The sequence below is a fragment of the Pteropus vampyrus genome, unplaced genomic scaffold (genome assembly GCF_000151845.1).
Source record: "Pteropus vampyrus isolate Shadow unplaced genomic scaffold, Pvam_2.0 Scaffold327, whole genome shotgun sequence".
Taxonomy (NCBI): Eukaryota; Metazoa; Chordata; class Mammalia; order Chiroptera; family Pteropodidae; genus Pteropus; species Pteropus vampyrus.
Window position 1 is genome coordinate 215052 of NW_011889108.1, and position 27910 is coordinate 242961.

At 45.4% G+C, this 27910-nt stretch overlaps 1 protein-coding gene across 3 annotated transcripts in view; it reads left to right on the forward strand.

Annotated features, from left to right (window-relative positions):
- The window catches only part of ABHD12 (abhydrolase domain containing 12), a 60794-nt gene extending 33921 nt beyond the window's left edge, over positions 1-26873 (forward strand). The window contains exons 2-13 of one of the 3 annotated variants that reach the window (XM_023522040.1): positions 2947-3071; positions 9558-9663; positions 12087-12206; positions 15174-15204; positions 16674-16719; positions 18981-19110; positions 20485-20522; positions 21068-21147; positions 22169-22251; positions 24006-24084; positions 25162-25289; positions 26052-26207. In XM_023522040.1, coding sequence (XP_023377808.1) covers positions 2947-3071; positions 9558-9663; positions 12087-12206; positions 15174-15204; positions 16674-16719; positions 18981-19110; positions 20485-20522; positions 21068-21147; positions 22169-22251; positions 24006-24084; positions 25162-25289; positions 26052-26058 — 973 coding nt within the window. In that variant the 3' untranslated portion in view covers positions 26059-26207. The other 2 variants (XM_011377998.2, XM_011377999.2) reach the window with 2 other exon arrangements.
- Positions 26874-27910: the final 1037 nt, after the last annotated feature.

Genomic DNA, 27910 nt, shown 5'->3' on the forward strand with positions numbered 1-27910 from the left:
AATTCTTTTGAATATTTACTTAGGATTAGAATAACTGGATCATATGGTAATTCTGTGTTTATCTTTTTGAGGAACCACCAAACTGTTTTCCATAGTAGCTGCATTATTTTACATTCCTACCGAATTTGCTTTTATACTTTCAGGATTATTGTATCTCTATTCATATTTGAAATTCATTGGTAGTTTTTTCTTGGTGTGTGTGGTGCTGGATTGATTCTATTTGTCCATTATACTAAAACCAGCTTTGACTTTGAACATTCTGCCTTGTTGTCCGTGTTCTGCCACAGATGGTATGATATGATAATTATCTGTTTCTTAAAAGTTAGGGGGAAATGCCTGTCAATCTTTTGGGGCTTAGTGTCCTTCAGGGATGTAATTCTTTGGTAGCTTTATCCAGTACCTCCTTTGGATATAGGTTTTATTCAATTTTTTCCCCTAAAACTTTGAGTGAATTTTCACCATTTATATTTTCTTACAAAATGATGTGTATTGTTGAATTATAAAATTTTATTAGTTTAGCAAAGTACATGATATTCTCTATTAAAGAAGAAAAATTTTCTTTTGTAGTTATCTCACCTACCTGATCCTTAATTTTCTATATTCTCTTCCTAGCCCCAAACAATCTATTTCTTGCTTTTTCTTGAATAAACAGCTCTTGGATTTCTTAATCAATTTTGCATTTCTTATGTCTAAACTTTTTTCCTCCAGCTTTATTGAAGTATAATAGACAATTAGGTGTTCATATTTACATTGTACAATTCAATGAGGTTTATTTTTTCAATTATAGTTTGCATACAATAATATATGTTTCAGTTTTACAGCATAGTGATTTGAGATCTATATAACTCACGAAGTGGTCATCCCATCTAGTACCCCTCTTCCCCCTTACACATTTTTTACAACATTGCTGACTATTTTCCTTATGCCACTTATTATATCTCCATGACTATTTTATATCTATCCATTTTACTTCTTAGTCCCTTTCCCCTTTTTTACTGTTTCCCCAATCCCCCTCCCATCTAGTATCTCTCAAAATATTCTCTTTATCTATGAGTTTGTTTTTATTTTTTGTTGTTGTTGTTTATTTTGTTCTTTAGATTCCACATGCATGTGAAATCATGTGGTAGTTGTCTTTATCTGACTTACTTCATTCAGCACATTACCATCTAGGTCCATCAAGGCAATATCTTTTTCCATCTCCTTCCTTTCAGTCTGTGTGTGTCTTTTAATCTGAAGTGAGTCTCTTGTCGGCAGCATATATAGGGGTCTTGTTTTCTTATCCATTCAGCCACTCTATCTTTTGGTTGGAACACTTAATTCTTTTCCATTTGAGGTACTTGTTGATGGATATGTAGTTATTACCATTCTTCATGTTTCAATACATGTTTTTTCTTCTTAAAGAAGTCCCTCCAACATTTTCTGTAATACTATCTTGGAGTTGATGAATTCCTTTAGCTTATTTTTGCCTGGGAAGCTCTTTATCTGTCTTTCGACTCTAAATGATAGTTTTGCTGGATAAAGAATTCTTGGTTGTAAATCCTGGGTTTTCATCACATTGAATATTTTGTACCAAGCCCTTCTGGCCTTCTTTTGAGAAATCAGCTGACAGTCTTATGGGAGCTCCCTTTGCAATGCATCTCTATTGCATGTATCAGCAGTTTCAGGTATGTTTTTAAAACTACCTTAAAAATTTTTTTTGAAATAGTCCAGAAATAACTAGTCCCACTAAGATTTTACTTGATATGGTAAGTTAGAATAGTAGTTCCCAAGACTGCACTAGGGGCTTATGAGGGTCCACGAAATCATTTTAGAGTGTCTGTAAGGTCAAAATGATTTTCATAATAATACTAAGATGTTATTTGCCTTTTTCACTCTCATTCTCTCATGGAGCACTATGGAGTCTTCCAGATACTACATGATGTGTATAGTATAGTATAGTATTGCAACAAGATTGAGTGCGAAAACAAATACAAGAATCCATCTGTCTTCTCTTAAGCTGTCTGCCTAAAAGAAATTTGTAAAAATATTAATGCCACTCTTCTCACTAAAAGTTTTTGTATTGGAAAATATAATCACTTTTCATAACAAATGTTAATTATATTAATGTAATGGGTTGTTTATTGTTATTATTAGATTCATGAATAGATATTTTCAAATTTTCTTTGTTTTAACTTCTCTTATGACAAATAGTAATACATATAAACATATAAACAGAAGCTCTTTGGGGTCCTCAATTTTTTCATTATAGAGAGGCCCTTAGTCTAAGACGAAGAATCTCTGGGCTAAGGACATTTTTGAAAGGGGATTGGGAACAGGATGAGGAAGGCTCAGAGCTGGGTAGAGATTAGAAGAGCATCTTGAGACCCTGGGATGATGACCTGGCCTGAGGTGCCTGAAGAAGGGGCCAGGGGCAACAAGGGCAGAAGTGGCAGGACATGCAGTGATGGCCATGCAGTCTTGTTCTCAGTCCCTTGTTCCCTCCCAGGACCTAGTTGGGCAGGTGCTGCTGATGTATGCTCTTTTTTCAAGGACCTAATGGGTAACACATGCCAGTGGCTGCCTTGTAGGAGGGCAATTGATCACAAGGCCCACAGGCAGCCACTCTCTTATGAGATGAAGTTGCAGCCATAGTGTGATATCAGGTTGGGCACTTTCTGAATATCCGATGTCTGTGCTGTGTTTTCATCCCAGGATGAGCATAGGAAATCATCAGGACTGTTTCTTTGGCTTGCAGGAAAAAAATTTTACCTCTACAGTAGTGTTCTAAGATCAAATTAAAAGACTACTTAAAATAATTAACAAAAGCAGGTGTTAGACTATTCTTATTACTGGCAGTTTTCTTGTGGGAAAAGATGTGTGGATCTTAGTGATTTTGATAATATTATTAATAAACTGTAGCAAAATTCATCTATTGCCTTTGACCTGTTAATTGCCTTTCTCTTGCAGGCGAAAGGGCCTGTGGTTCCGACTGAGGAAGATACTTCTCTATGTTTTGGGGTTATACATTGCCATTCCATTTCTCATCAAACTATGTCCTGGGATACAGGCCAAACTGATTTTCTTGAATTTTGGTAAGTGCCATGTGTCCATTTTTTCTTTAATTTTAGTAAGAGTTTATTTTTACAGTGGTTTATATATTTATATACTCACCACCCAGATCAAGAGATAGAACATTTCTTTACCCAGAAAGTTCCCTTGCACCTCCTCCCAGTTAAAGGCTGTTTATAAGGAGTGCATTGCTTTTCAGGGCTGGCATTCGTATACACAGATGACTATTGCTTGGTGGGGGGTTTTCTTTAGGTGAAGTTCACAAAATGGAAAGCCTCCTGAAGCTGTTATATAGAAGATTCTTTGTCAGTTGTGCAGTCTAGAGAGTTAACTGTCTTGGAAAAGATGACCACTTTTAACAAATAGTAATTAGGCCTTTTTCTTTTAAAAAATCTGATTTTCTTTTCACTTAAAAAAGCCTGACATATTTTGGTTTCTGTGGAATTATATACTGGCTTTGTAGGTGTTGTAGTCTCCTTGAGTTATCTTGGACCTCATATATTCCAAAGGTGGGTTTCTTTCTTTTTCGTGCTTTATATTTACTTTTTTACAAGTAGGAGGAGAAAGGCGCAGAAGTATCAAGCATATGAAATAAAAGGTATATGATTCCTGGGAGTATTTCTTTTTTAAGGAGCACCATTTCACACCTACAAGGTGAGGTTAAGAGGGCTGGGAGTATATGTGCAGGTGTTAGCGGTTTGAGGGTAGAACATGGCGCTCTCTAAATGATGGTCTTGGGTACAGGTAGCATTTGAACCGGATGAGGCGATCTCTGTACATGTGCTTTGGCTATGCCGGTTTGAAAAGAGTAGATTTGAACCTTATGTGTTTGGGAGCTTAGAGGCTTGGGAAGCTTGGGCCAATGCTGTGGGGGTAGCAGGGGAGCTGGTAGAGAGGAGGGAGGAGGAAGAGCCTGAAGACCAAGTGGAGGACAGACAAGAGGTGTTCAGATGGTCTGTGGGTGGCACTGGGAGTGGGTGTGTCATAAGGCTCTGAGCCCCTCATCTATAGTTACACAAGTGCTCCCAGCTCTGTAGGTGTCTGGGCATACAAGTTTGGGTTGTTAAGTGTATAATTGATTTATTGACCAAAACTTGGAGGTCACTGGTTAAAAGGTAATTTCTGTTCTAAAGAGGAACAGTAGGAAGAGGAACAACAATTATAAGGTCAATATTTAATATTTCATAAATCCAAAATAAGTTTTTTATTTGGTTTCTTAAATTAACTGTAAAATACATGTAGTATACTAAGAGGCATTTGATTTTTCTAACAGAAACATAACTGAATGCCTAGGAATTTGTCATCTCTAAGTTTTTGCCACTTGTAAGAAGCACAAATTTAAAAATCAAGGGAATTTTGTTTTGTTTTTCTGACATTTATTGTCCCTTAAATGTTCATAGTCATTCCAGCACAGAAGAGAGATTGAGTTTGCATATAAATATGAAGCTTAGGGCTGCAGATTTCCTGAAAGCAGAGAGCTTAGAATTGACCCTGTGTGGCTTTTCCAACTTTGCAGGCCTCCAGGTACCTTGGGCTGATGCCTTTGTGGCAGCTGGTGTGTGTGGCATGCTGCTCTGTGAGGCCTGCTACATGGTGGAGTCCCAGCAAATATTTGAATTAAATTGGCTTTCTTCAGATCAGTTATTTGGGCTACTTTAGACACAGCCCACAGATTTTGCTCTGTTGATTTCCTAATGAAATGGCAGGATGTTCTACAGGAGCATAACTTTGAGTTCTCCTATTCCATCCCCCATGGCACAGAAGAGGTGGGCTATGGCTTGGGCAGTGGGACCTCCCCGTGCCCTCCAGGGATATGCTGGTCCCTAAATCTTTCTTCCACGTGTTTGCTGCATGGGAGTTGGATCATCTATGACAGTGTTTTTAAAGGAGATATTTAGTTAATTGTCTGTGCCCCCTTTTCCCTGCAGAGGAGATGGCGGTCTTCAGTGCTGCCCTGCAGTGACATGGCAGTTTTGCATCACACTTCTGGGGTGGCACCTCTTTTCTTGTCTCCTCAAGATGTGAATCATGAGCCTGTGGATTTTTTTTTGGACATTAAAGGAAGTGTAACAACCTTTTGGGCCTCAAAACGTGGTTAAAGAATGTATCCTAAAGTTCACAGTAAATCTGTCTGAAACCAGATATATAAATTAGATAAGCTTTAGAAGAAGCTTAGCACCTGTGATTTAAGGCATTATTCTACTTTAAATATATTTTCATACGAAAAAAAAAAATACATGATCATTCTAAAACCAAACGATTAACTGTAAGTCCCTGAACGGCAATGAAGAAGAAAGTGAAAATCATTCTGAGTAAATTGTTAAGATTGTCATTTATTTCCTGCTGATCTTTTGTCCGAGTCTTACTAATAAAGATAAACGTTTGTGCTTTTCATTACTTGCAGTAGTTCTTTTGCCCTCAGATATAGAACTATCTCCTGGCGAAAAGGAATGTTTTGGTTCAGAGGCCGGCAATGAACTTCTCCTCTCTGCACATTGCCTTGGGTCTTTTTGGAAATAGGTTAGACATATTAATTATGTAGACATTTGAATTAAAAGCAAAAGGCCAGCCAACTAACCTCAGCAGTTGCCAGAACAATCCTTAAGCCTCCTCTTTCTCCTTCCTTGTAGCAGTTTCTGTTAACCTCTGATAGCTTTCTTTTCTATCCCTTTTCTTCTTATGGAAACCCCTACAGCCCACATCATGGAATTGGAATTTGATAAAACCCAGAGAGCCCTCTCAGCCCTCCCCTTGTTGGTACTACACATCATCCAGAGTTTCAGAGCTGTTCCTTGCTCAGTGACTGGGATGAGGTATAGCCCCAGTATTTAAAATCTTCAGGCAATCAGAAAAGCAGTTAAGTAGTTTCAGCCTCTCACACTATCAAATATTTTCCAGATTGATTAAAGAAAGGATGACAGAGTAGATTGTTTTCATTCATGTATTAATTCACTGAGAATCATTTGTGCAGGATCCTTTCTAAATTATGCCCATTGATGATTGTGGTTGCTTATAATTGGTAGATGTAGCCAGAGGGTAGATAATGCAAACTGAGAAGAAGGAGAAGCCTGAGGTCTAGATCCGCGCAGCTGGATGGGCCTTGCTGACCCACTGGCATGGGAGGCCTGTGTATTGCATTCCTTAGTCATACAGTCAAGCTCTGTGTGAAGTGGAACTTGTACTCACAGTGGGCTGCCAGTAGGCCATGTGCTCTGTTCCCACTCCAACCCTGTGGATAATGCAGGGGCCCAGAGAGTGGGCTCTAGCCAGCATCCCACAGTCAGTAGGACGAAGGGATATGACTACATGGTAGGTCAGAGGTGCCTCGGCCCACCTGTTCCTAGCCAGCAGGAGTGAGCTGTGTTCCCTCCTGTGACCCCTCTCAGGTCACCCTGGATCTCCTGTATCCCATTCCTTTGCTCTGTGGCATTTCTGCTCACTTACACCATTAGTGGCCAAGTGGTTTCTCTGGCGCCTGCTCTCTGGGGCTGTCTGACCCCAGGACTGACCAGGGGCCTCCCATTAGCTAGAAGGAAAGACTGACTCATGGGTAGCATCTGCAGGACTTGACACATTCACTGCCTCCTTTTTTTTTACCATTGTTTGTAAAACAGAAATAAAAGTGAACTGGAAGACAACCTTTGTGCAATGAGCCTATCTTGGCATATGGAAACTGGTTTCTCAGTTCCTAGATTTCTGGGGTTTGGATGCTTTCAGGATTAGCTACTAATCTTCATAAACTCTTTTCATGAGTGGAGTCCTGAGCTCTGAGATAGTGTGTACATAACTGGCCGCCTTCTCTCCAGACACAGAACCAGCCAAGGCCTAAAAGCTGAGCCAGCAAAAGCCAAGTGCCCTCAGCCCTTCTGTTTGGCACTGGGGCTGAGGAGTAGTGGGTAATTCCAGACTTAAGAGCAGAATTGATTGAGTGAATCTGGGTGTGGGGTTGACAGCGGGCACCAAGTTTGGATATTCAGAGCTTTAATGAGGAAGTCATTTCACTTCACATTTGTCATATGAGGAACAGGCATATCCAGTTAGAGCCTTCACCTTCCATAGTATGGAACAAAGTCACAGAATGGAGACCACAAAAGTAGGTGCCTGTGTCTGAAACAGCACAAGATACAAAAGCCCTTCCCAGTCCTTCTCTGTGGTCAGAAGCCTTCTCAGAGATCTATAGTATAACAGGCCAGAGTAAAATCTGAACTCCATAGCATGGCTACATTTGGTCCCAGGGTGTAATAACAAATACCACAAACTGGTGGACTTAAAACAACAGAAATCTATTTTCTCCCAGTTCTAGAGGCTAGAAGTCTGAAAAGAGTGTCGACAGTGTCATGCTTCCTGGGACTCTGGGTGGGCTCCTTCTTTGCCTCTTCTCAGCTTCTGGTGGTAGCCAGCAATCCATGGTGTTCCTTGGCTTTTGATAAGGATGCCAGTTACATTGGATTGGAGTCTACCTAATGACCTCATTTAAGATTGATTACCTCTGTAAAGATCCTATTTCCAAATAAGATCACATTCTGAGGACTTCAGTGTATTTTTGGAGATGGGGAGCACAAGTCAACCCATAACAAGGCATTTGATACCAACAAGAATTAGAGCGAGATTACCTTTCTGACTTCCTGTCTGATTAGTCAAGAGTGTAGATCATGGAGTCGGGCTGCCTGGGTGCAAATTCCAGTTCTGTCGCATGTGAGCTGATGATGTAACAAGAACTATGAAAGGGCAGTGATACCAGCCTATTTTAGGGAAGGTGCGCAGATTATAGGCAGCACTGTGGGAGGGCATGAACAGCACGGTGCCAGCATGGTGGGTGCACCAGGAAACGCGATGCCACCTCCTTTGCCATTTTTCTTTTGAGAGAAAATAATTAAAGTTTTAAAAATTTAGCCTGTTTCTTGGGGATGAGATGGAATAAAAAGCTGGAGGTACGAACAACAGCCCTAGTGGGAGGATTTGTCTCCGTATGTGGTCTGAAATATTTGCTCAGAGAATTTCGGAGGAAAAAGAGTATGTTCTTAGGAATTGGATATTTCATTTCTTCAGCAAATGTGTACTGAGCCAAGGTGATATTTCAGGAAGTGACAGCTAGATGTGCAGGTATGTAGGGCAGAGAGCATTCAGGCAGAGAGGGGATAACAAATGCAAAGGCCCTGGAACAGGATGTTGATGAGTAGCTCAGGAAGGGGACAGGGGTGGAAGATGAGCACACTTGGCTTTTTACACCACATAGATGTTTGAGGTTATTTAATGAAATAATTCTCTTCACCAAAGAAAACTATAAAGATGTGTGTGGCTTCCATATAGAAGGTGGAATCAGCTAGAAGTCAGGACCATACTATTCTTTGGGAGGTGCCATTTTATAAAATGAATACATTCCACCTCAAGGTTTTGGATTTTGGGTTTTAAGTTTTTCAGTTTTCAACTGAATATATCTTCGAATATTATGTTTACCACAAGCAATAAAATTCAGTGATATATAAGGGGAATATTAAGCATCACCCCCCCCCACACACACACACACACACATACATACACACACACTTTCGTTAACAGCCTGGCCTGTGTCTTTCTGTATTTCTTTCAAGCCACACATGGATGTTTTTGTTATTGATGTTGATGTTCTTTGCTTGTTTTTTAATAACAGTATGGGATTTTGCAGCAAACACTGTGATCTTATTGCTTCTTACCTGCTCTTCTTACCTACCTGTAATCCTCCGGTCAGTGGATCTCAATCAGTCTCTGTCTGATGACCACAGGATTGTCCATAGTGTGGGTGCACCACAGAACTCTGCCCTATTGACAGATCACTTGTTACATTTAGGGTTCCTGCTGTATTGCTTCACTTAACTGTATTCAGCTCTGGATGGGTTCTGTGGATTCGTCCGCTTCCCTGCACCCATGCCTTATCTTCTGCCATCCTTTCTTCATTAAGTGACAACACTAGTGACAACATTAAGTGACAGAACTTTAGGATCCCACTTAACTGGTGCACACCCACATTCAGTTGATTGTCAAGTCCTGTGGCTGCAGATCCAGAACATACCATCTGTCACCTTTCTCACCATCCCTCCCACCAACACCCTGGCTCCAGCCTTCAGTCACAGCTTACCTGAGCTGCTTCTAGAGGCCTCACTGGCTCCTTATCTCCAGCCTGTCTCATGGCCAGGCTGACCTTCAAGCCTTTCATGGATCTTTCATTTCTTCATTTGTATCTTTTCACACCATGAACAACCTTCGGTGGGTCAGTCTCTACTCAGACCTCACCCTTGCTGGAGGATCTGTAGGTATATGACAGTGTCCCAGAGCAGGCTTGCATACAACCTTACCTGAGGCTGGAGGGCCCTGGCACACCTGGAAATATTGTGTTGGAAAAGACTTGGCACTTTTTGAGAGCTTTGCCTCTGCCGTGTGTGTGTGTGTGTGTGTGTGTCCGTGTCCGTGTGTCCGTGTGTCTGTCCATCCACCCCCATTAATCCTGGTTTCCATCTCTTTGTCCCCCACAGTGAGGGTTCCCTATTTCATTGACTTGAAAAAACCACAGGATCAAGGTTTGAATCATACCTGCAATTACTACCTCCAGCCAGAGGAAGATACAACCATTGGAGTCTGGTGAGTATTTGGCCAAGTGCCTCATAGCCAAGGTACCCACTCTGTGAACTCTCCAGGAAGCAGGAAGGGCCCTGTTTCGCATGGCCAGTGTTGTCCTTGACAGCAGTCTCTGAAACTGTTCCCTGTCCATTTTTATCTTTATTCACTTTATTTCAAAAGCAAAGAGCTCCGCTAAATTCGATCCTAATGGAGCATGATGTGATGGCACCAAACAATTCTGAGGTTTTCAAATAGCCTTGTGAACTAGATTGCTTTTTGTACAAAGCCTTATTTCCAGGGAGAAAGAAAAAGCTAGGAAAAAAAAGAATATAAGCACAGAATTGTGAGCACAGGTTTGAAATATATCATTTCTTTCCAGAGAAAGGAATGTCTAAATGAAAACAGCTTGATTTCTTTTCACATACAGCATTTTTGGCATTTGATAATGGTGGTGTTTGCTATCTTCTTAGTATTTACTTTTCATAGCCTTAAATTTGAATTAAGCTCTGTGACTTCTTTGTCCCTAGAATATGTTTTAATGTTTCCCCCCACCCCCATGAACAAATGGATGTTTTTGAACAACTAAATCAAAATTGACCAACCTTTCTGTGATGTTTTCTTTTTTCTCTCAGAATCACTCTGAATCACTGCCTCTTAATCTAGCTTGGTTTCTTTTTCAGTAGCCATAAAGTCTCTCAAAACCACTGAGTATGTGAGAAGCTTCTAAATGAAATGCTATGAATAGCTTCCCAGTGTAGATTGCGAGGAAGTTTGGGCATTTCTAATAATGGTCCTGGGTAAAGAACATAAAATGAGAAGGAAGATTTTTATTCATAGGAGTTGATGCTTGGGACTCTAGAGTCTTTTGTCATTTTCAATTTGATTTAATCTAGTATTTGCTAACCGCTGTGACATGCGGGACACCTTGCGTTTCCATCTTTAGTCAGAAGCTTGACATGTTTTGCTTAGGGCCATTTGGTGGGAATTGGTTGGCCCGCCTGGTACTTAATGAGAGTCTGTGTGCTTTGAAGACATGGGAGTTTAGTCAGTACTTCTTTCATAGCAGTTACCCAAGAAAGTTGTATTTAGTGACAATAATAGCGAGTCTCAAGATAGTGATAGCCATGCTTTGTGCTGGTAGGCATCTGCCCACGTCTGTGTCGTGTGCTGTTGTGAGGATGATGTGGGCCCTTGGGCAGTAGTAGGCTCTGTTCACCAGCTGCCTCCACCTGGCAGGTACCTCATCAGATCCACGTAACAGCAAAGGTTTGGAGGAAAGCTGAGGGTTTGCTTGGCCATCAGCTTATTCTCAGCTGCTTGTCTGTGGGCATAGTTGTCCACCTGGCAGTAGAGAGGAGAGCCCCGGGATAGGTCCCTACCCCTCTATCTGGGAGCTTCCTGGGCCTTTGTCAAGTGCCCAAAGTTTGGGGTAGGCTGGCTACTGGAAGCACATCAGCCCCCAGTAACTTTAAAATATACCTTCAGTCCCATAGGTTTGTAATTGTAGGAGAGTAATAATTACAGGGATCAGAACCACCCAAAATGTGATCCTCTGGAACAGGTCAGAAAGATACATTAGAACTGAAGTGCCGAAAATTAAGAGCTAGAAAATAAGAAATTGGCCATTTATTGTAGTATTTTAAGGATTATTGCTAATTAATTTAAATAAATTTTACAGAACAACCTTATTAATTCAGAGCCTCGTAGTAGATTAACAGTATTTGGTGTGGCCTGAGTTAAGATTAATGGAGCATCTCTTTGAAGAAGGGTTTGGCAACATAGACTGAGTCTTCAGCTGTGGAATATGCTGCATGAGCTCACCCACACAGTGGGACGGCCTGTGACACCTCCTCCTGCAGGCATGAGTGACTTACGAGCAGGCTCCAGGGTGACTTACAAGCAGGCTCTGGAATGTGCCCTATATTAGAAATGGTGTCAGGGTGGCCAGGCTTCTAGTGCAGCTCACAAAGATCGCTGTTGCTAAATTAGCACATGTGACAGCATAATGCTGTCTTAGGTACGCTGTGGCTTAAATTGTGTGCTGCTTAAAAATATGGGTATGTATAAGAGGAAGTGCTGTTTGCTCAGCTAGTATTTATTAAATGCTCATTCTGTGCTAGTCCAGGTAAAGGCCTGGTGTCTGATCCCTCACAGAGCTTCCAGTTCCTACTGGAGAAATAGCCAGCTCCTACCCCTGGTAACTGCTACCAGTGTAAGCCTCTGTAGCCCAGTGGAGGCCCATTTGCAAGGCTGGAAATCTACTTAAGTTGTCAGAGCCATTTCTACAGCTTAACATTCCGTAGTTATTTATTCTGGTAATAGGGATAGTTTGCCTTTCCAGCACACCTGTCCTCCTGCTCTCTGCTCAGTTGTGACTTCAGCTCCACATTTGTTTCTTGGACATCATCATGTGATTGTGCATTTCCTTCTGCTCCTGTTTTCAGGCACACTGTCCCCACTATCTGGTGGAAGACTGCCCAAGGGAAGGACCAGATGTGGTACGAGGATGCCTTGGCTTCCAGTTACCCTATCATCCTGTACCTGCATGGGAATGCAGGTACCAGGTGAGGAACAAGAGCCCATGTATGGTCTCCCTGCACTGCTATCTCCTTTGTGGGTGGGAGTGACCTAGCCCAGTAGGGTTTACTGACCCTCTGCAATGAGGGAGTGAGCAGGAGGGGGAATAGAGGAAAAGACAAAGTTCCTATGGGGTTTATGGAAAGGAGTTTAAGTAAAACTTACATGAAGCAGTGTTCCCACAGGCTCAGAGCAAAGCCAGGACTGTGTGCAAAGTGGGCCCAGGCCCTGTTTTCTTGGGAACCACCATGTTAAGCAGATGTAGGAAGCTTTGCACAGAAACCCCTTATCTGAAGCTTGTGCTGGGGTAGAATGAAGGAGGCTGCATCTGTCATTGTGACCCAGATCCTTGCCTGAAGGGAGATGTGTCTTTCTTCCTGACTTATTTTAAAAAGCAAAGTGTCTGAGGTCCCATGATTTAGGAAACAGGTTTTCTCAATGGGTAAGGAAATGGTGGTCCCTCAGAGGAGGGGTCATTGTGACCCTTCAGGGCCACAGCATGCCCCGAGGAAAGTTGTCTCTTGTTCAATAGCAGCGTCTGTCAGTCCTGTCCGAGGATTACAAGCTTGTTGGCATGCACTTTCTGGCAGGCGTACCTTGCTGGAGGAGGAAGAGCAATTCCTGGAAAGGGCAGCAAGTGCCGAGAAAGGGCAGGGGTGACATTGAAAGAGGGATGGCTAAAAGCAGAGGGAGGCCAGCAAAGAGACCCCAGCTGAGTGTGCATAGACAGGCTTGTCCTCTGAGGTGGCCCCACCATATTGTCAGGTCAGGGTTATTTGGGTGAGTTCTCTGCTTCCACCTGTAAGCCAGCAGTGCCAGTGCATCTTGCTGGGCCAATGATGAAGCACAACTGTCTATAGCAGGTAAAAACCCTTTCCCGGGTTTATCCCAGGTTCTTTTCAGGAGCGGCTTTGATGGCATGTCCTTCAAACTAATTGAGATTGGAGCTACCATACTTGGTTTAAAGAAGGCTCCTTCCACTCATGTGGTCAGCCTTGCTCAGAAGAGTCTCTGTGAGATAGCCAGCAGAGGCAAAGGAGGAAGTACATCTTTTGAAGAAAGCATTGCCTGAAATCCCTAGGAAGGTCACTATTGCTGCAGCTGCCATAGGTCATCTGAGAGAGAGTGTGCTAGCAAGGAGCTGGCAGGAGGCAAGGCCACCTCCTGGTACCTTGGCCATGGTGGTGGGCTGGTGGGGTGGTCATTTTATAGGCAGAACCAGCAAGGAGAAAAATGCATGGGCCTTTCTGGAGGGAAAAGCAGGCCACAGTGGATATCTGGGCAGAGGGGCTGCACAGAGGACATGTAGGAAGTTCAGGAAGTATGGCCCAAAAAGATGGTTTCTGAGCCAAGGGTGTAGAGTGCCTAGCTACTGAATCATGTGTGTATTTGGCTGCTTGCTTGCTTCTTTGGGACGTGTTACAGAGGGTTTCTCTTCTCTTTTCAAAGAGCAAGTGACTACAAACAGCTCTGTAGCATTTTTCTATAAATGAGAGGATTTTGTAGGTTACTGTGAATCAGGTTCAGTTAAGCAATGACAATCACATGGTAAAAAAGATAAAATCTGCCTATAACTGTAGGTTTAAAGGAATATTGTGACTTTGAAAGGTTTGCTGCTCCCTCCCACTGCCCCAGAGACTGTCTGTGTTGCAGATCTTGCCAGCCCCTGCTCTTTGTCAAGACTCATGAGGCAACCTGAGATCCAGACCCCTGGGTTACAGTCGCTCTTGTGTTATGCTCTAAATCCTTCTTTTTTCTCAGGGTAGAGAATTTGGAAAATTTAGATAACACCACCATGAACTCTTTCAAAGATAATGGAAAACATTGTACAATATTTCCTTTTGTATTTCTTTTTATTTTTGTGTCTGCATTATATGGTTCCCTCCTTCATCTCATCCTTGTCTCTCCCAAGGACACTCCCTCCCTCTACCTTACCTCTCCCTACACACACCCGAAATGGCCAAAATGCTCATTATGAAAAAGGAAAACAGCTGAGAAGCCTGAAGAGGGTGATCCTGCCTGCTGACACACTTTCCTGTCCTGAGGTTGCCCTGTCCCCGCTTTGGTGTCTGTCCACAGCAATAGCTGACCAACTGGATAGACAGTGAAAAGGTCCTTGAACAAAGAAGTATGGACACGCGAATCAGTTCAGATATATGAAAGCCTGTTCAGCTTCATTAATAAAATACCCACCAAAACAATAGTCTGTTGGTGAAGGGCTGGGTGATGGCCATTCTCACATATTCTGGGTAAAAGGCGAGGGCCCTCAAGATTATAATTGCACACCTTCAACTAGCAGTTTCATGTATAGGAACATGTCCCACACATGTGGCGCATATATGTTAAAAGACATAACAGGCTGGCCACAGTAGCAAAACTTAAGTCAGCACCAGGTGGGAAAGAGCCAAATGTCCATGAGATGAGCAAAACGATCACTAGTATAAAGGGTGTACTGAGAGCGGGCTGTGATTTATTGAGTGAAAAGTGAGAGGCAGAAGAGGTGTGTGTCACAGGTCCCTTTAGGTGTGTGTCTGCAAGTAGAGAAGTGCCTTTGCTTCTGTCTATAGGTGGTCCCTGGAAACTAGGAGACTGAGGGAGGGGTCTGGATGCTGGGGCAGGAATGGGCAGGGCTAGTGTGCTCTGTATCCTCTTGTGTCTTCTGGATTTTGTACTGTATGTATGCATCACATAGTCAAAAATAAAAGCAAAGTAGTAATTGACAAATACCCCTAAAGTGCTAAGAGTGTTCCTTGCTTGGCACAGCACTGCCAGAGGCAAGCTCTGAGCCACTTAGGGTATCCCAAGGAGGAGGTCACCTGTCTACCATCAACCTCCATGTGTGGATTGGGTACTGAGTCTCTAAGGGCCAAGATGCTCCAGTGTTGATCCTAGGCCTGCCTCTTTGAGAAGATGCACTAACACCCATTCTTGTTTCCTTCTCTCTGACAATCTAGAGGAGGTGACCACCGAGTGGAACTTTACAAGGTAGGTGAGGATGGCACACAGAGAAAGCAGTATCCACATGGTCTATGATGGGCCAAGCGGTGTCTACACTGTGTATGATGGAGGGAGCAGTGCCTGGGTGTTTCCTGTGTGTTCTTTCCAGGTAGCATGAACAGAAGGAGCCTTCTAATAATTTCGATCCTAAATCATAGTTTTTCTGACACTGTCTCTATGGATGACTCCACCATGGAGTGCTTCCTACAATGCTGCCTCCAGGGATAGTTTCCAAAATCAGGATGAATGGACATTGTGCATTTATGCCAGATATTAGCTGATTACATAAAAGGCATTTGAAATTGTTTGTAAACGTATTATTCATATATAAAAAGAATGGAGAGAACAGAAGGGTCAGGGAGCTAACAGTTTATTCCCAAGTTGCAGGCTCAGGAATTGGGTACCTGTCACATTTAAATCAGATTCCAGGCCCGATGAGTGGAAGCCCAGGAGGTGTCCCCAGAGAAAGGAGGCCGCAGGCAGGTGTGCAGACCTTCCCTTCTGCTTGGTCATCATTGAGTGTTTGTGGCTCAGAGCCTGAAGTGTGCAGTTGCTGCCAGTGTCCGGGACCACCATGCCTGTCTCCCTCTTCCTCCTCTCAGATGAGTATCTGCATTTGCTACAGTGCAGAAGGGGACTTAAGCAGATGTGTAGAAACATCTGTACTGTGAGAGCACTGCTCTGTCGTATACTGAGTGGGCTGTCGTATACTGAGTGGGCTGCTCTGGGCTGTGGAGCTGTTTTGTGTGCGGATTAGATCAAGTCAGGGAAGGGGATGCTCGGAAAACTGTAGGTCCCCTGTTGAGGTTTCTGTTCATGGAATGATTTACACTAGGAGCAGGTGTGATTCTGGAGGGTGTAGGCTCTGAGAGAGACTAGGAGCTGAAAAGAAATGCAGCAGGCTGCACTTGGGCGGCAGAAGGAGAAAGGAGCACAGGCCAGGCAGTGACTTTGGGTGATGTGGTAATGCACCTTCCACACATGGCTCTGGGCACACTCCAGCTGAAGAGGGAGACTGTAAGTAGAGATTTAATGAGAGAGATCACCTAGTCTAGAGGGATTTTTTTTTTTAATAACACAAAATTAAAGGAAGCTTAAAATCTGAGATAGCTTGCCGTAAGTGTCCTCTGATGTGGGCTCTGCACCTAGAGTCCCTCCTCCTCAGCTGCTGAATGGTCTGCTCCAGATGGGGCCACTTGTGAGCCCCTGAATGCAAAGGCACTCTTCTGAGGCTCTGAGCTGAAGGAGAGGCATCCTGCCCAGAGTGCTGAGACAGAGGACATTGGCTTTTATTAGATCCCATCAGGAATAGGGCAACATGATGACAAGTCTTTATTAAGTTCCCCCTGTGTGCAGGGCATAAAGGCAGAAATCAGGGTGGGTTTAGTAAGGGGCAAGGTGCCCTCTACCGAAAATGAATGGATTTGTTGCCCAGATGTTTATTTTTCACTTTACAGGTGCTGAGTTCCCTTGGTTACCACGTGGTCACTTTTGACTATAGAGGTGAGGGTTCTTTTGGTGCATCTCTGAGCCCTCCCACTCCCTCTAGTTAATGTGCAGTATGCAGGCATCACTCTGAGAAGCCCAGACATGGCTAGCAGGTGCCTGATCTGTGGCAACTGCAAGTGTGTTAAGGTCGTGGATGGGGGCAGAGTCTTTGATAAGTGTCCTGCATGCAGATGCTAGAGGTGTCCCTCTTGTAGGGAGGCACCGGAATCCAGCATGTGCCCTTCGTCAGCAGCATTTTAACTGTGGAAGATTCTGTCTTTTTTCTTTATTGGACTCAGACTTTCCCTGCAGCTAGACACCGGACACATTTGATCCTCAGGAGAGCTTGTCTTGTTGAAGTTATGAAAACAGGAAAAAGAACTGCTGAGAGAGAAGAAAGATTCTTGTTCTTGCCACCTCAGTATATTTCTTCTTTCTTACATAAATCAGAGGGCTTCCCATTGAAGAGATAAAGAACCGCAGTTTGATGTAAGCTAAAACATTCTACCTCAGTGAGTCAGAAAAATACTGTGTATTAGCATTGTGCAGTTGTGTGAGAAGTGTGTGCCTCCACAGTCCTCAGTTGGAGAGAGCAAAGGCTGAAGGCCGCCTGGCTGGCTTACCTTGACCTTGGAGGGCAGTGGTATCCATATCCTCAGACTGGATATTGTGTTACTTTCCTCTTGTTGCTGTAACAAATTACCACAAATTTAATGTCTTGAAATAACACAAATTTATTATCTTGCAGTTTTAAAAGTCAGAAGTCCAAAATCTTGAGTCACTGGGCTAAAATCAAAATGTTAGCAGGGTTGATTCCTTCAGGAAGTTCCGTGGGATAATCTAGTTCCTTGCCTTTTCCAGCTTCTTGAGGCTGCCTTTACTCCTTGGCTCTTGGCCCCTTGCATCTGCTTCACTGACCTTGACTTTTGTCTTTCTCTCTCACCTATAAAGGCCCTTGTCTTTACTTTGGGCCCACACTGATAAGCCAGGATACTCTCCCATCTCAAGGTGAGCTCATTTGCAGCATCACTTCCTTCTGCAACCACTATTCACAGGTTCTAGAGATAAGGATAAGGACCTGGACCTCTTTGCTGGCCATTATTCTGCTTACTATAGGAATGATTCTTCCATGGAAGACTCTTCCATCAGGATGAAAGTTCTGGGTTGGGGAAAACTCTGAAATGAGGTTCTGGCAAGTAGTTTAGCTATTCATGTATTTCTTCATGCTAAAAAGTTTTTCTGTTCCTACTGCACGCTAGAGCCCTCAGGATAATGAGAAGGGACAGCTTTCTTCCTTGTTCACCTCCCTGTGCTTCTACCAAGAAATGAAATCCAGTATAGCACTTCCTCTTTTCAGTTGTTATTGAGTCTCTGCATTTCTAAGCCCTGTAAGAGACAAAAGTTCTGCCTCTTCTGCCTCTGTGTGTGTGTGTCTGTCTGTCTGTCTCTCTGTCCCTCCATGTCTCTGTGTCCCTGCCTCCCACTCGTGCCCCGAGCCTCTCAGTCTGGCCTTGTCTCTTGCAGGACTCCTTCCCTAATCTGGGATGCTCAGGGGAGGTGGCTTATTGTGCCCACTAACTCTGAGTTTTTGCTTATGCAGCAGAACCTGCTCTTTTTCAGCCTGTGGTGCTTTCAGATCACTTGATGATGACTCACTGCTGAGCTGCTCAAAATGACTAGGGCACTTGACCTTTCCTGGAGACTGGGTGGAAGGGCCCTTGGAGAGGACACAGTGTGAGGGCAGTGATGTTTAGCTTTCTTCTGTTAGGCAAACAGGATGCTTAGAGCCCCTTCACTTTCTGGGTCAGAGTTCCCTGGCATCTGAAATTCTACCCACCCACTCCGTCACCCACCCTGTTTCCCAGAGCCTTGCTTCCTGACTCCCTGTGCCTTTCTGTAGCTAGGCCACAGCTGGAGTCTAGACTGGGCTCGGGGCCCTTCATCCTGGGCCAGCCACTAGCAAACCCCCAGTGTTGAGTAGGTTGATGTCCCAGCAACACTTCCCCCTTCTGCACTGCTGCTCATCTGGGGAGGTCCTGTGATGGCCTTTGGGTTTGGGGATTATAATTGGATGAGGAGGTAGAAGAAGCAGGAGCAGACTTGTTGGGACACCCTGTGCATGGAGCTGTGGATGGTGATGGTGGTGATTGCAGAGACTTGTATTGCTTCTGAGGGCCTGGGCCTATCTGTCGAAAAGGAGAGTAGGGGTGGGCCTGCCCCTCAAGAGGTTCCATGAACTGGGCTTGACTTCCTCCTCTTTTGCTTCCCTCCCTTAGGTTGGGGTGACTCAATAGGCACGCCATCAGAGCGGGGCATGACCTATGATGCACTCCATGTTTTTGACTGGATTAAAGCGAGAAGTGGAGACAACCCCGTGTATATTTGGGGCCACTCCCTAGGCACTGGGTAAGAGTTCCCAGCATGACTTGGCCTTTGGGGGAGTAGGTTTTCATGGGGCAACTTTCCATCCTGGGCTTTCTGAGGGTACCCTGATGGCCTCTGGATCCGGTGGCACTATTAATTCCAACAAGCCTTGTCTCCAGTCTCTACATAGGGGCAGGGGATGAAGTACCACTAGAGCCCAAAAAGGGTCTGAACTACTTTAACTCCTCAACTGAAGAAGTCACTTGAGACACACATAGGCAGCTGTGGAAATGACCTCCCCCTCTACAGGGAGGATGGGCAGACTCTCCTCAGCCCAAGATTGTACCCCTGGGGAGACATCTTCAAAGCATACCAGATGGGGTTCAAGTTCAAGATGTACCTGGGCTTACACATCCCTTGTTTTGGGGCTGCATGTGCTGTCCAGCAAGTCCCAGTGCCAGGGCTCTGATCACTGCAAACCAGGGACATTTGTAAAAACTAGGCCACATAAGCCTATACTTGGCTTACCAGAGAACTTGGGGAAGGCAGCAATGCCAAGACAGGAAGCACTTTAATGTTTCATTTGGGACCATCTGAATTGCTTCTGCTGATATGAGACCAGAGCATTTCTAAAAATAACTGCTGATGTCAGTGCCTAGAGCCCCAAGACCCTCAGCTGCCTTGCCCTTTCCTGCTGCTCTTCCTTTAAGTATAGTGACTGTATCCCCTTTCTCCTGTTGCTGCTCAGCTTGCATCATATGCTACAGTTGGGCTGGGGACTGCAGACTAGGCATTGTCTGAGACAGGGACTCTTGGCCCACCCATGTGGAGAGAGTAAACCTTGTGCCCTTGGAGAGAGGTGCCTTGGATGAAGAGGAGTAGGCCATCCTGCCATGGCTGTCCACATAGGACCCCCAGTGTGGTCTTGAGACACTCCACCTATTCCCCTTGCCCGCCCCCCCACCCCACCCACACTGCACCCAGGCCTGACAGACTCCAAATTCTACCTCCTCCAGGAATTGTGTAGATAAACCACAGCCTCTTCTCAGCTGATGCGGCAGCCCTGATTCCCACTATTGCTCTGTCTCAGCAGCACCCACTCCAGGCAAGTGTGAGCTGAGAGGCAGTGCTGTGTAGCCTAAAGGAGGCTATTCCTGGTGAGGCTGTAGGACATATCTCAGAGACTTGAAGAGTGGCTGTCATCGCCATCCTTGTTGGAAGGGTTGGCTGATGGTTGGGGCAGCTGGGCCCACCCATGGTCCTGGAGCATCTTTGTGCCCCTGAATCCCTCCCTATAACCCTACTAATTACTTCACAGATCCCATGGCTTCTCTGTTCACTTTGCAGGATTTAGAACAGTCTCATCTAAAGTAATTTTTGTTGAAATTCAGCTGAACTGTTTTTTTCTTTTTTCAGAGTGGCAACAAATCTGGTGCGGCGCCTCTGTGAGCGAGGTAGGGGTTCATGTGGCATGTGAGTCCTGGTGTGTGGGCATGGGCTTCTCCTGGTCCTGGGCTCTCTCAAGACAAGCAGTGTTTGGGCTCTGACTGCGTTCCAGGCCCTCCCTGCTGTGAGCTCCTGTGAAGTGGGTGCTGGCGAGTGAGCAGCACAGTGACTGTGCTTGGTGTCTTCACGGAGCCCCTTGAGTTGAGCATTGAGGCCAGGACCTGGGCAGACAAAACCTCAGCTAATCTAAGCTTGCATTCCCCCAAGGATTTTTGAGTAGCTGGCGCAGCCTCACTAAGGGCCAGGATCCAAATAAGCAGCTTCAGCAGACATTCTCAAGAGCGACCCAAGACCACCTGAGGGTCCCCTGCATGGACCCTTCCCAGATACCAATCATGTGGGAGGGCCAGCCAGTCTAGCACCCTGGGTTCCATTTTCTTGTCTGGTGGCCTGCCTCTCCCACAAACCCCCCCATGGGACCCTGGAGCATGTGTTTTATCTGGGCTTTTTGCCCATCTCACTGTTGTTTTTTCTGTTTGTTTTACTTACCTAGAGACACCTCCAGATGCCCTAATATTGGAATCTCCATTCACCAATATTCGTGAAGAAGCTAAGAGCCATCCGTTCTCAGTGGCAAGTACAGATCTTATTAAAAATTGACGACTTTTCATTAAAATAATTACTACAAAAATAATTATAGTAAATACTTACAAAATAAAACAATCATAAAAATTATTATTTAAATATTCCAGTGAATATAGATGTTATTAAAAATTAATCCTTGTTTAGTTCCAGGCATTAGCCTGACTCCAGAGCTGTCCAGGAAGGTTATAACTTTGCAGCCAGGTAGGACGGATTCACAGCTGGGTTGTCTAGGGCAGCAGGACCCATGGGAGGCCTTGCCCCCGTGGCACGGTTTGTCCACCGGGCACAGTTGCCCCGTGGGATTCAGCCCAGCTGCTTCTCAGGAGTGAGCTAGTGGGCACCCTCACTCTCCATCCCCATAGACAGTACTTGGCAGCCAGCCTCTAACGGTCATATATCAGGGTCATACCCTGGGTAAACTCAGATGGGGATTCTAGGATGAGTTGGGCCCTCACTAACTGAATCAAAGCCTTAGACTATTCTTTTACAAGCTTGGCCCAGAGGGGCTTCTCTGTGCCGTTACTTCCTCCTTCATTCCACTGCTTCCTGACTGGCAGTGTTTTCTCGGGGAGCTCTGTCAGCCCCGAGCCTGACTTCACACTGCTCTGTTGCAGACATAAGACTCCTCTATAGTGTTACTTCTTTGATGTTGCTTTTCTCTCAAGTCACACAGACCCCCATTTCACTGGGGGTGGTGGCCTCGAAATCTGTGGGAAGTCTGGTCTCCAGGCTGATCCTGGCTGCCGCTCTGAGGTGTGGGAGCCCTGTTTGCAAGCAGCCCTTGCTGCAGCCAGTCTAGTCTGGTAGCCTCTCTAATAGAAACTCTGTGGTCAGGGCACAGGGGGCTAGGGGCACCCCAGCATAGCTCTGGTGGGGCTGCAGATCAGTTTGCTCAGAAGTATGGGTATATCCTGGGCACTTAGCACCCTCTGTCTGAACCCTTGACCTTGGCCTTCCACATGGTTATTTTAATTGATGCTTCTGTACATTGTTTCCATGTTGCCTTCAGATATATCGATATTTCCCTGGATTTGACTGGTTCTTCCTTGATCCCATTACAAGCAGTGGAATTAAATTTGCAAATGATGAAAAGTGAGTACTGTGGTAGAGTACCTAATTTTTCAATTTAGAAAAACACCAAGAATCCCCAGCGTAAGCCTGTTCAGTCACATTGACCAAGTAGAATGGAATTCTGAAGACTAGGGTTCTTCTTTAAGCAATAGATCTTTATAGAGGGAAGGTAGGCATAGTGCTGCAGCTGAGAGAAAAAGGAGTGTGAATAGACTATAGAATTAAAGCTATATGAAAACAAAGTATTTTTGTTCATACCATTTTTATTTTAAAATAGCACGGCAAAACCAGAACTCTTGAATAGGTATTAAAGTAGTAGTAGTAACTGTCATTCAAAAATGACTTTCCTCAGCAATTTGATTGATATTTGGTTGTGAAAAGATGTTACAAAGTTTATTATTAAAAATATTTCTATTAAGTAAACCAAAAATAAATATTCTGGTTAAAGACTCTTTCTTTGAACAACATTCATAGTCTGTTGACATTGTCTTTGTGATATATTTTATGGGTTTTAATTTCTTCAAAGGAAAAATCCTTATCTATTTGGTTAACATTTAAAAATCTGCAGTTTGAAACAATTTAGAAAAATGGAGTATTTTTCGCCTTAATTATGGTTTTTGGTTCAAAAAATAGAACAAACTGAAATTTTACCTAACATTATAAGCGAAAGACCATGCTTGTTTATAAATATTGTTGTTTTGGAACTTGAATAAACTGGATTCCTTCTCAGCAACAACAGTGAATGCTGTTCCCTGCCCTCCAACCCAGGCCACCTTTGGTCCTGCTCTCCAGCTGAGCAGTGGGGGCCCATAGCACATCACCCCATGTAGCCCAGCCCTCCCCCCACTGGAAGTAAGGAGGCCCCTCCTGGTCGGCAGGTCTGTTGCCAAATACTGCCAAGGTGACAGCATGTGAACTAGGCCTCTTCCAGAGCAGACACAGGTAAGACAAACTGCCTACCGTAGGAAATCTGAAAAGTGAGCAGTTCAAAGTGTGACAAGAAACACTCCAGCCTAGAAGCAAAATGAGGCAAGAGCGTGTGTGCTTGTGCAACACTAGCAGAAATGTGGACTTCCAGATAGGCTGAGTATCTTTGGGGTGACGAGCCCCCTGGCCCAGGTCTTGCCAGGTGCCAAGCTTGCCCAGCACTGCCCATACAGAGCCCCCAGATCAGTATGAAATCGCCAAGAGCAGGTGGGTGCCGAGTCCACCAGCTTTACCATGAGACCTCAGTGAGGCAGCCAAGAGACACTTGGTCTGTTCTTGTGTTATATGGTTTGCTGAAGGCTTGGATTGAATGAACCTATTGAAAATGTTAATTCATTTGTAAACATTCAGGAATGACCTTAACCAAAGAAAAATTAGAGGGTATCGACTTGTTACCAATGGATTCCTAGTAACAGTCATTTTCAGTAAGTTTCTTGGCTCACCTAAATTATTCGATTTGTAAATATTGTTTTGTAATTTTTAAAGAATATGTCTACTAGCAAAAATAATCATTTTCAATTTTCAGAAAATATGCAGGTGCCAGATTTGGTGAATGAATTGACCTCTAGATTTGATTGATACCTATCACTTTGAATAGGTGTTGATAGAAACATCTGAGAAATCAACTTTTAGTTCTCTGCTAAACAGCAGCCCAGAAGAATTTTAGCTGTTAAGCACCATGGTGAAACACTCCCTGAACTTAGTCCCTGATAAGGGCACAGCCAGGGGACTAGGAGGCCCCAGCCATCTCCCTGGGGTCTTAGTCTAGTCCTTTTTCATCCCCACAGTGTGAAGCACATCTCCTGCTCCCTGCTCATCTTGCACGCTGAGGATGACCCAGTTGTGCCCTTCCAGCTTGGCAGAAAGGTAGGTGTCAGTGCAGCCCCTGGTGCCAGCAGGCATCTAACAGGCCCATGTTCAGGCTGGGCATAGGCAGAGGTGGAAGAGGGGCCTGCTATTGGCAGGAAGGGGGTGGGGGGCCAGACAGCAAGGCCATCTATAGAGGAAACATGAAAAATAAGCAGATGTCTCTCAGGTCCCTGTACAAAGGTCCTGGCCTAACTCTGACTGTAGGGGACTTAGCTGGGAGGGCTTGCCAGTTACTGGCTGGAGTGTAGGACCCATCAATGATGAGGATCCTCAATCCCCAATGCAAGAGTTCCAGTAGCATCGTTCTCTTTTGTTCTCTTGCCTTTAGGATTGGACCGATGTCAGAGGAGTACTGTGTTGTCGTGGGACCTTTGCATTTGCTTTTGCTGAATTTGCTTTCCCTTTGCTCCCGAGAAGCAAGATTAGATTTGTAGGCGAGTGTAGGTTAGGAGATAGCACTACCTGACCATGGTGATGGCAGGGAGGAAGCGATGACTGTGCTACTTCTGCCTCAGAATAGGCCCGAGGTACAGATAGATCCACCAGGACCAGGTCCCTTCCCTCCAGCAGGTCTAAGCACACTGCCTGGCTATCCCAGGGGTAGGAGGAGGGAGGGGCTGAGGGCAGGATAGATACTGAGCCAGCTTGTTGACTGGCCTTGACCCAGGCACACAGCAAAGTCTGAGGCACATAACCTATTCCAGCCCCCAAGGCTAAGACATCAGGGCTTCTCCAGTCTCTCAGGCCACTACACCATTTCTTAGCAGGTGGCTCTTTTTGTGGTGCTGGCTCATCCACTTTGCTGCTCCCTGAGGAATGGGGAGCTCTAAGAGACAGGCATGGGGATAGAGAGGGTCTTCAACGGCAGGCCTAAGGGCTGAGCCTTAGCCGGATTCCTGCCAGCACCTCCGGCCCTAGCCATGGCAAACTGCAGGGCTAGCAGTGCTATTAGAGCGGGATATGGTCTGCCCTGCAGAAGCAGCAGCCACTGACTGGCCTCTGTTGAAGAAAACATCAAGCAGGTCACTCACAAGGCTCCCATCTCTGAGCACTGACCCATCTTTCCCTCCTCAGCTCTACAACATTGCTGCACCCTCTCAGAGCTTCCGAGACTTCAAAGTTCAGTTTATTCCCTTTCACTCAGACCTCGGCTACAGGCACAAGTACATCTACAAGAGCCCTGAGCTTCCTCGAATACTAAGGTGAGGTGTTCTCTTCTCACCAGGGACGTTGTCCTGGATGGCAACAGCTCAGAGCAGACATACAGCAGGCTCAGCTGCTAAAGCTGCTCTAGTGGGGTCAAGAGTCACCATAATTCAGCAGCCTTTCATTTCCACCCATAGGGGCTGAAGAGTGTTTTATCGCCCCTCCCTCCTAGACTGTTCCCATGATCTCCCTGTGGTACAGGTTGTGGAGGCCCACACAAACACCCCATGCAGGGGCTCATCACTCCACACACTCCCCTGCTACTGTGGGTAAGGCCTTGGTCCCTTCCCACATACCTGTCAGGTCCTGCCCCTGCACACACAGCATGCACATGGGCCCTCTGGCCTGGGCCAGCTAGCTCCTCAAGCCTGTTTGTCCCCAGCTGCTTCTTGGAAGAAGGTGTGCTCCTGGCTGTGAATTCACCTTCCTGGGCCTGCTGGGTCTGGGGGTGCTCAAATTGGCCCTCATTATGCTTCATCCCTTGTATAATTCTACTTCACACTTCCTTTCTCCTTTGGCTACCTTGAAAGTTCCAGAGGCAAAGCTACGTTTCTTTAGCATGTTGCCGTTCCTTGCCACACGGACCTGGGTTGCTGAGAGGGAACAGTGAGCTGAAAAAGTATGGGTTTGTTCTGGAGTTGTAAATTTTTCCCCATCATAAAAGGAACATATTATAGAAAATATGGGCCAGAGTATAACTCTACAGGTTAGAATAAAGAAGAGTAGCCCATAACCTGATCTTTCTTCCTGCGTGTCAGGATTTGACTACGAGATGCCAATGGTGCCCTTGCTTCTTTAACTCAGTGACTGTTTTCCGAGTGGGAATGTGGTCCTCCATGCTCCTTCTCGTCCTCAGACTGCTGTGTGAGAACTACGGGAGGCAGGATCTCTGGTTTGGGCTCGGATTTGGCTGATGGTTGTCCTCTGGTCTAGGGAATTCCTGGGGAATTCGGAACCTGAGCACCAGCACTGAGCTCACTGCTTGAAGGAGCATGAAGACCTTTGCCCTCCTCCCCATTCCTCCAGCCAACCCAGCACCGTGGAGCAAGGGTACCAGCGTCTGTGATGCACCTGGAGAGAGGACTCGGATGCCATCTAGGGCAGGAAGAGGAGGCCACGGCAGACTGGTGGCCAGGAGCATAGATCTTTGTGGAAAACGCGAGTGGCAGGCATGTGGCCCTCTCTCCCTCTTGCTGCCCACTCAACCTGAGTTCTTGGAAAGACAGTGACATAGCAGGCAGCAACCAGCAGGTCGATCCCACACTTCTTGAGCTGGGTATGGAGAATGAGGCAGGAAGTATGAAGTCTTGGGACCACACTGAGCTATCCGGTACCACCCATGAGAATGTGAGGAGACTTGGGTTCTTCTGTCCCTTCCCAGCACATGCAGAATGGACTCTGTTGGTTCCATAGCCCCTTCCTGCCCTCTGCACCCCCACTTGCCTTCCTTGGTGTCCCTGCCTCCCTTGGCAGGCCCACCACTCACAGAGAGGGAGGTGCCCACGATCTGCACTTCCTCCACTTTCCACCCACCTGTTCACCTGAGCGTTTATTTAATAAAATCCTAGTGGTGGTCTGTCTGTTGCTTTCTCAGTGCTGCCTCTAGCCCTACACAGGCCCTGCCCACAGCCCCAGGCCACTCTCACAGCCTCGCCTTGTGGGAGGAGGGGTGACTATTAGGGTAAGGAAGTGGGCCTTTCTTTCCTCCCTCCTTCCAGGGAGGGGCCTTCTCCAGATGTAGCAGATGGCATTTTCCTAAAATATAGGCCTATTTAGGTAACCCTTTCAATCTCTTCTTAGGAAGCCTATTTTATGTCTGTGTCAATGGATGGGCATTGGGGTTTCACTACACACCCTAGATAAACATAAACCCCTGATGACTGAAAGGACAGGACACTCAAGTTCTGGCCAATGAGCATCACCTCGTTTACTCGCTAGTGGTGACCTTTGTGTTGTTTGGCTTTTTGTCAAGCCAGCCTTTCCTGTAATTCTGGTGCTCCAGCCTGGGACCCAGGACCCACTAACAACCCCACTTCTTCCCTCTCCTGGCTCTGGTGACAGGCCAGAGGCTTACATTCTGATTAAGCAACCTCTCAGAGAACTGTGGCTTAATAAGAATGGTCCTTGAGCTGCCCCCACAGGTGGCTTTCTTGCCCTGCTGTATAGGTACAAGGGTATGTCCCACCTCAGAGGGTAGCCTCTCCAGAAGGCTGGCCTTCCTCCCCCATATCTTACAGCTCTGGAACTTATCAGTCTCAGAAGCTTGGAAATTTTCTAGGGGTAGCAGGGGCACTCTTATACCTGCCTGCCTGTTCTCCAAGTTGTTATGGTCAGTGTTAGCAGCTAGGGCGAGCTTGGGGCTCAGAGGCCAAAGCTGTTTATACCACCACCTCTCTGAGGCACTTCAGAGCTGCCTATGGTGATTCTCACATCTGAGAGATATATCTTTCTTAAAACAGGTTGAAATGTGAACAGACTCTGGTCTTGAGGTCAATGGGTGTTTCAAATGTGATCACTGCCTATAAGACACCACCATCCCAGGCTACACATCTGTCAGAGCTGGGACACCTGTACAGGCCCAGCCCAGTCGTGTCTGTCTGTGTAACTGCTGTGTGTC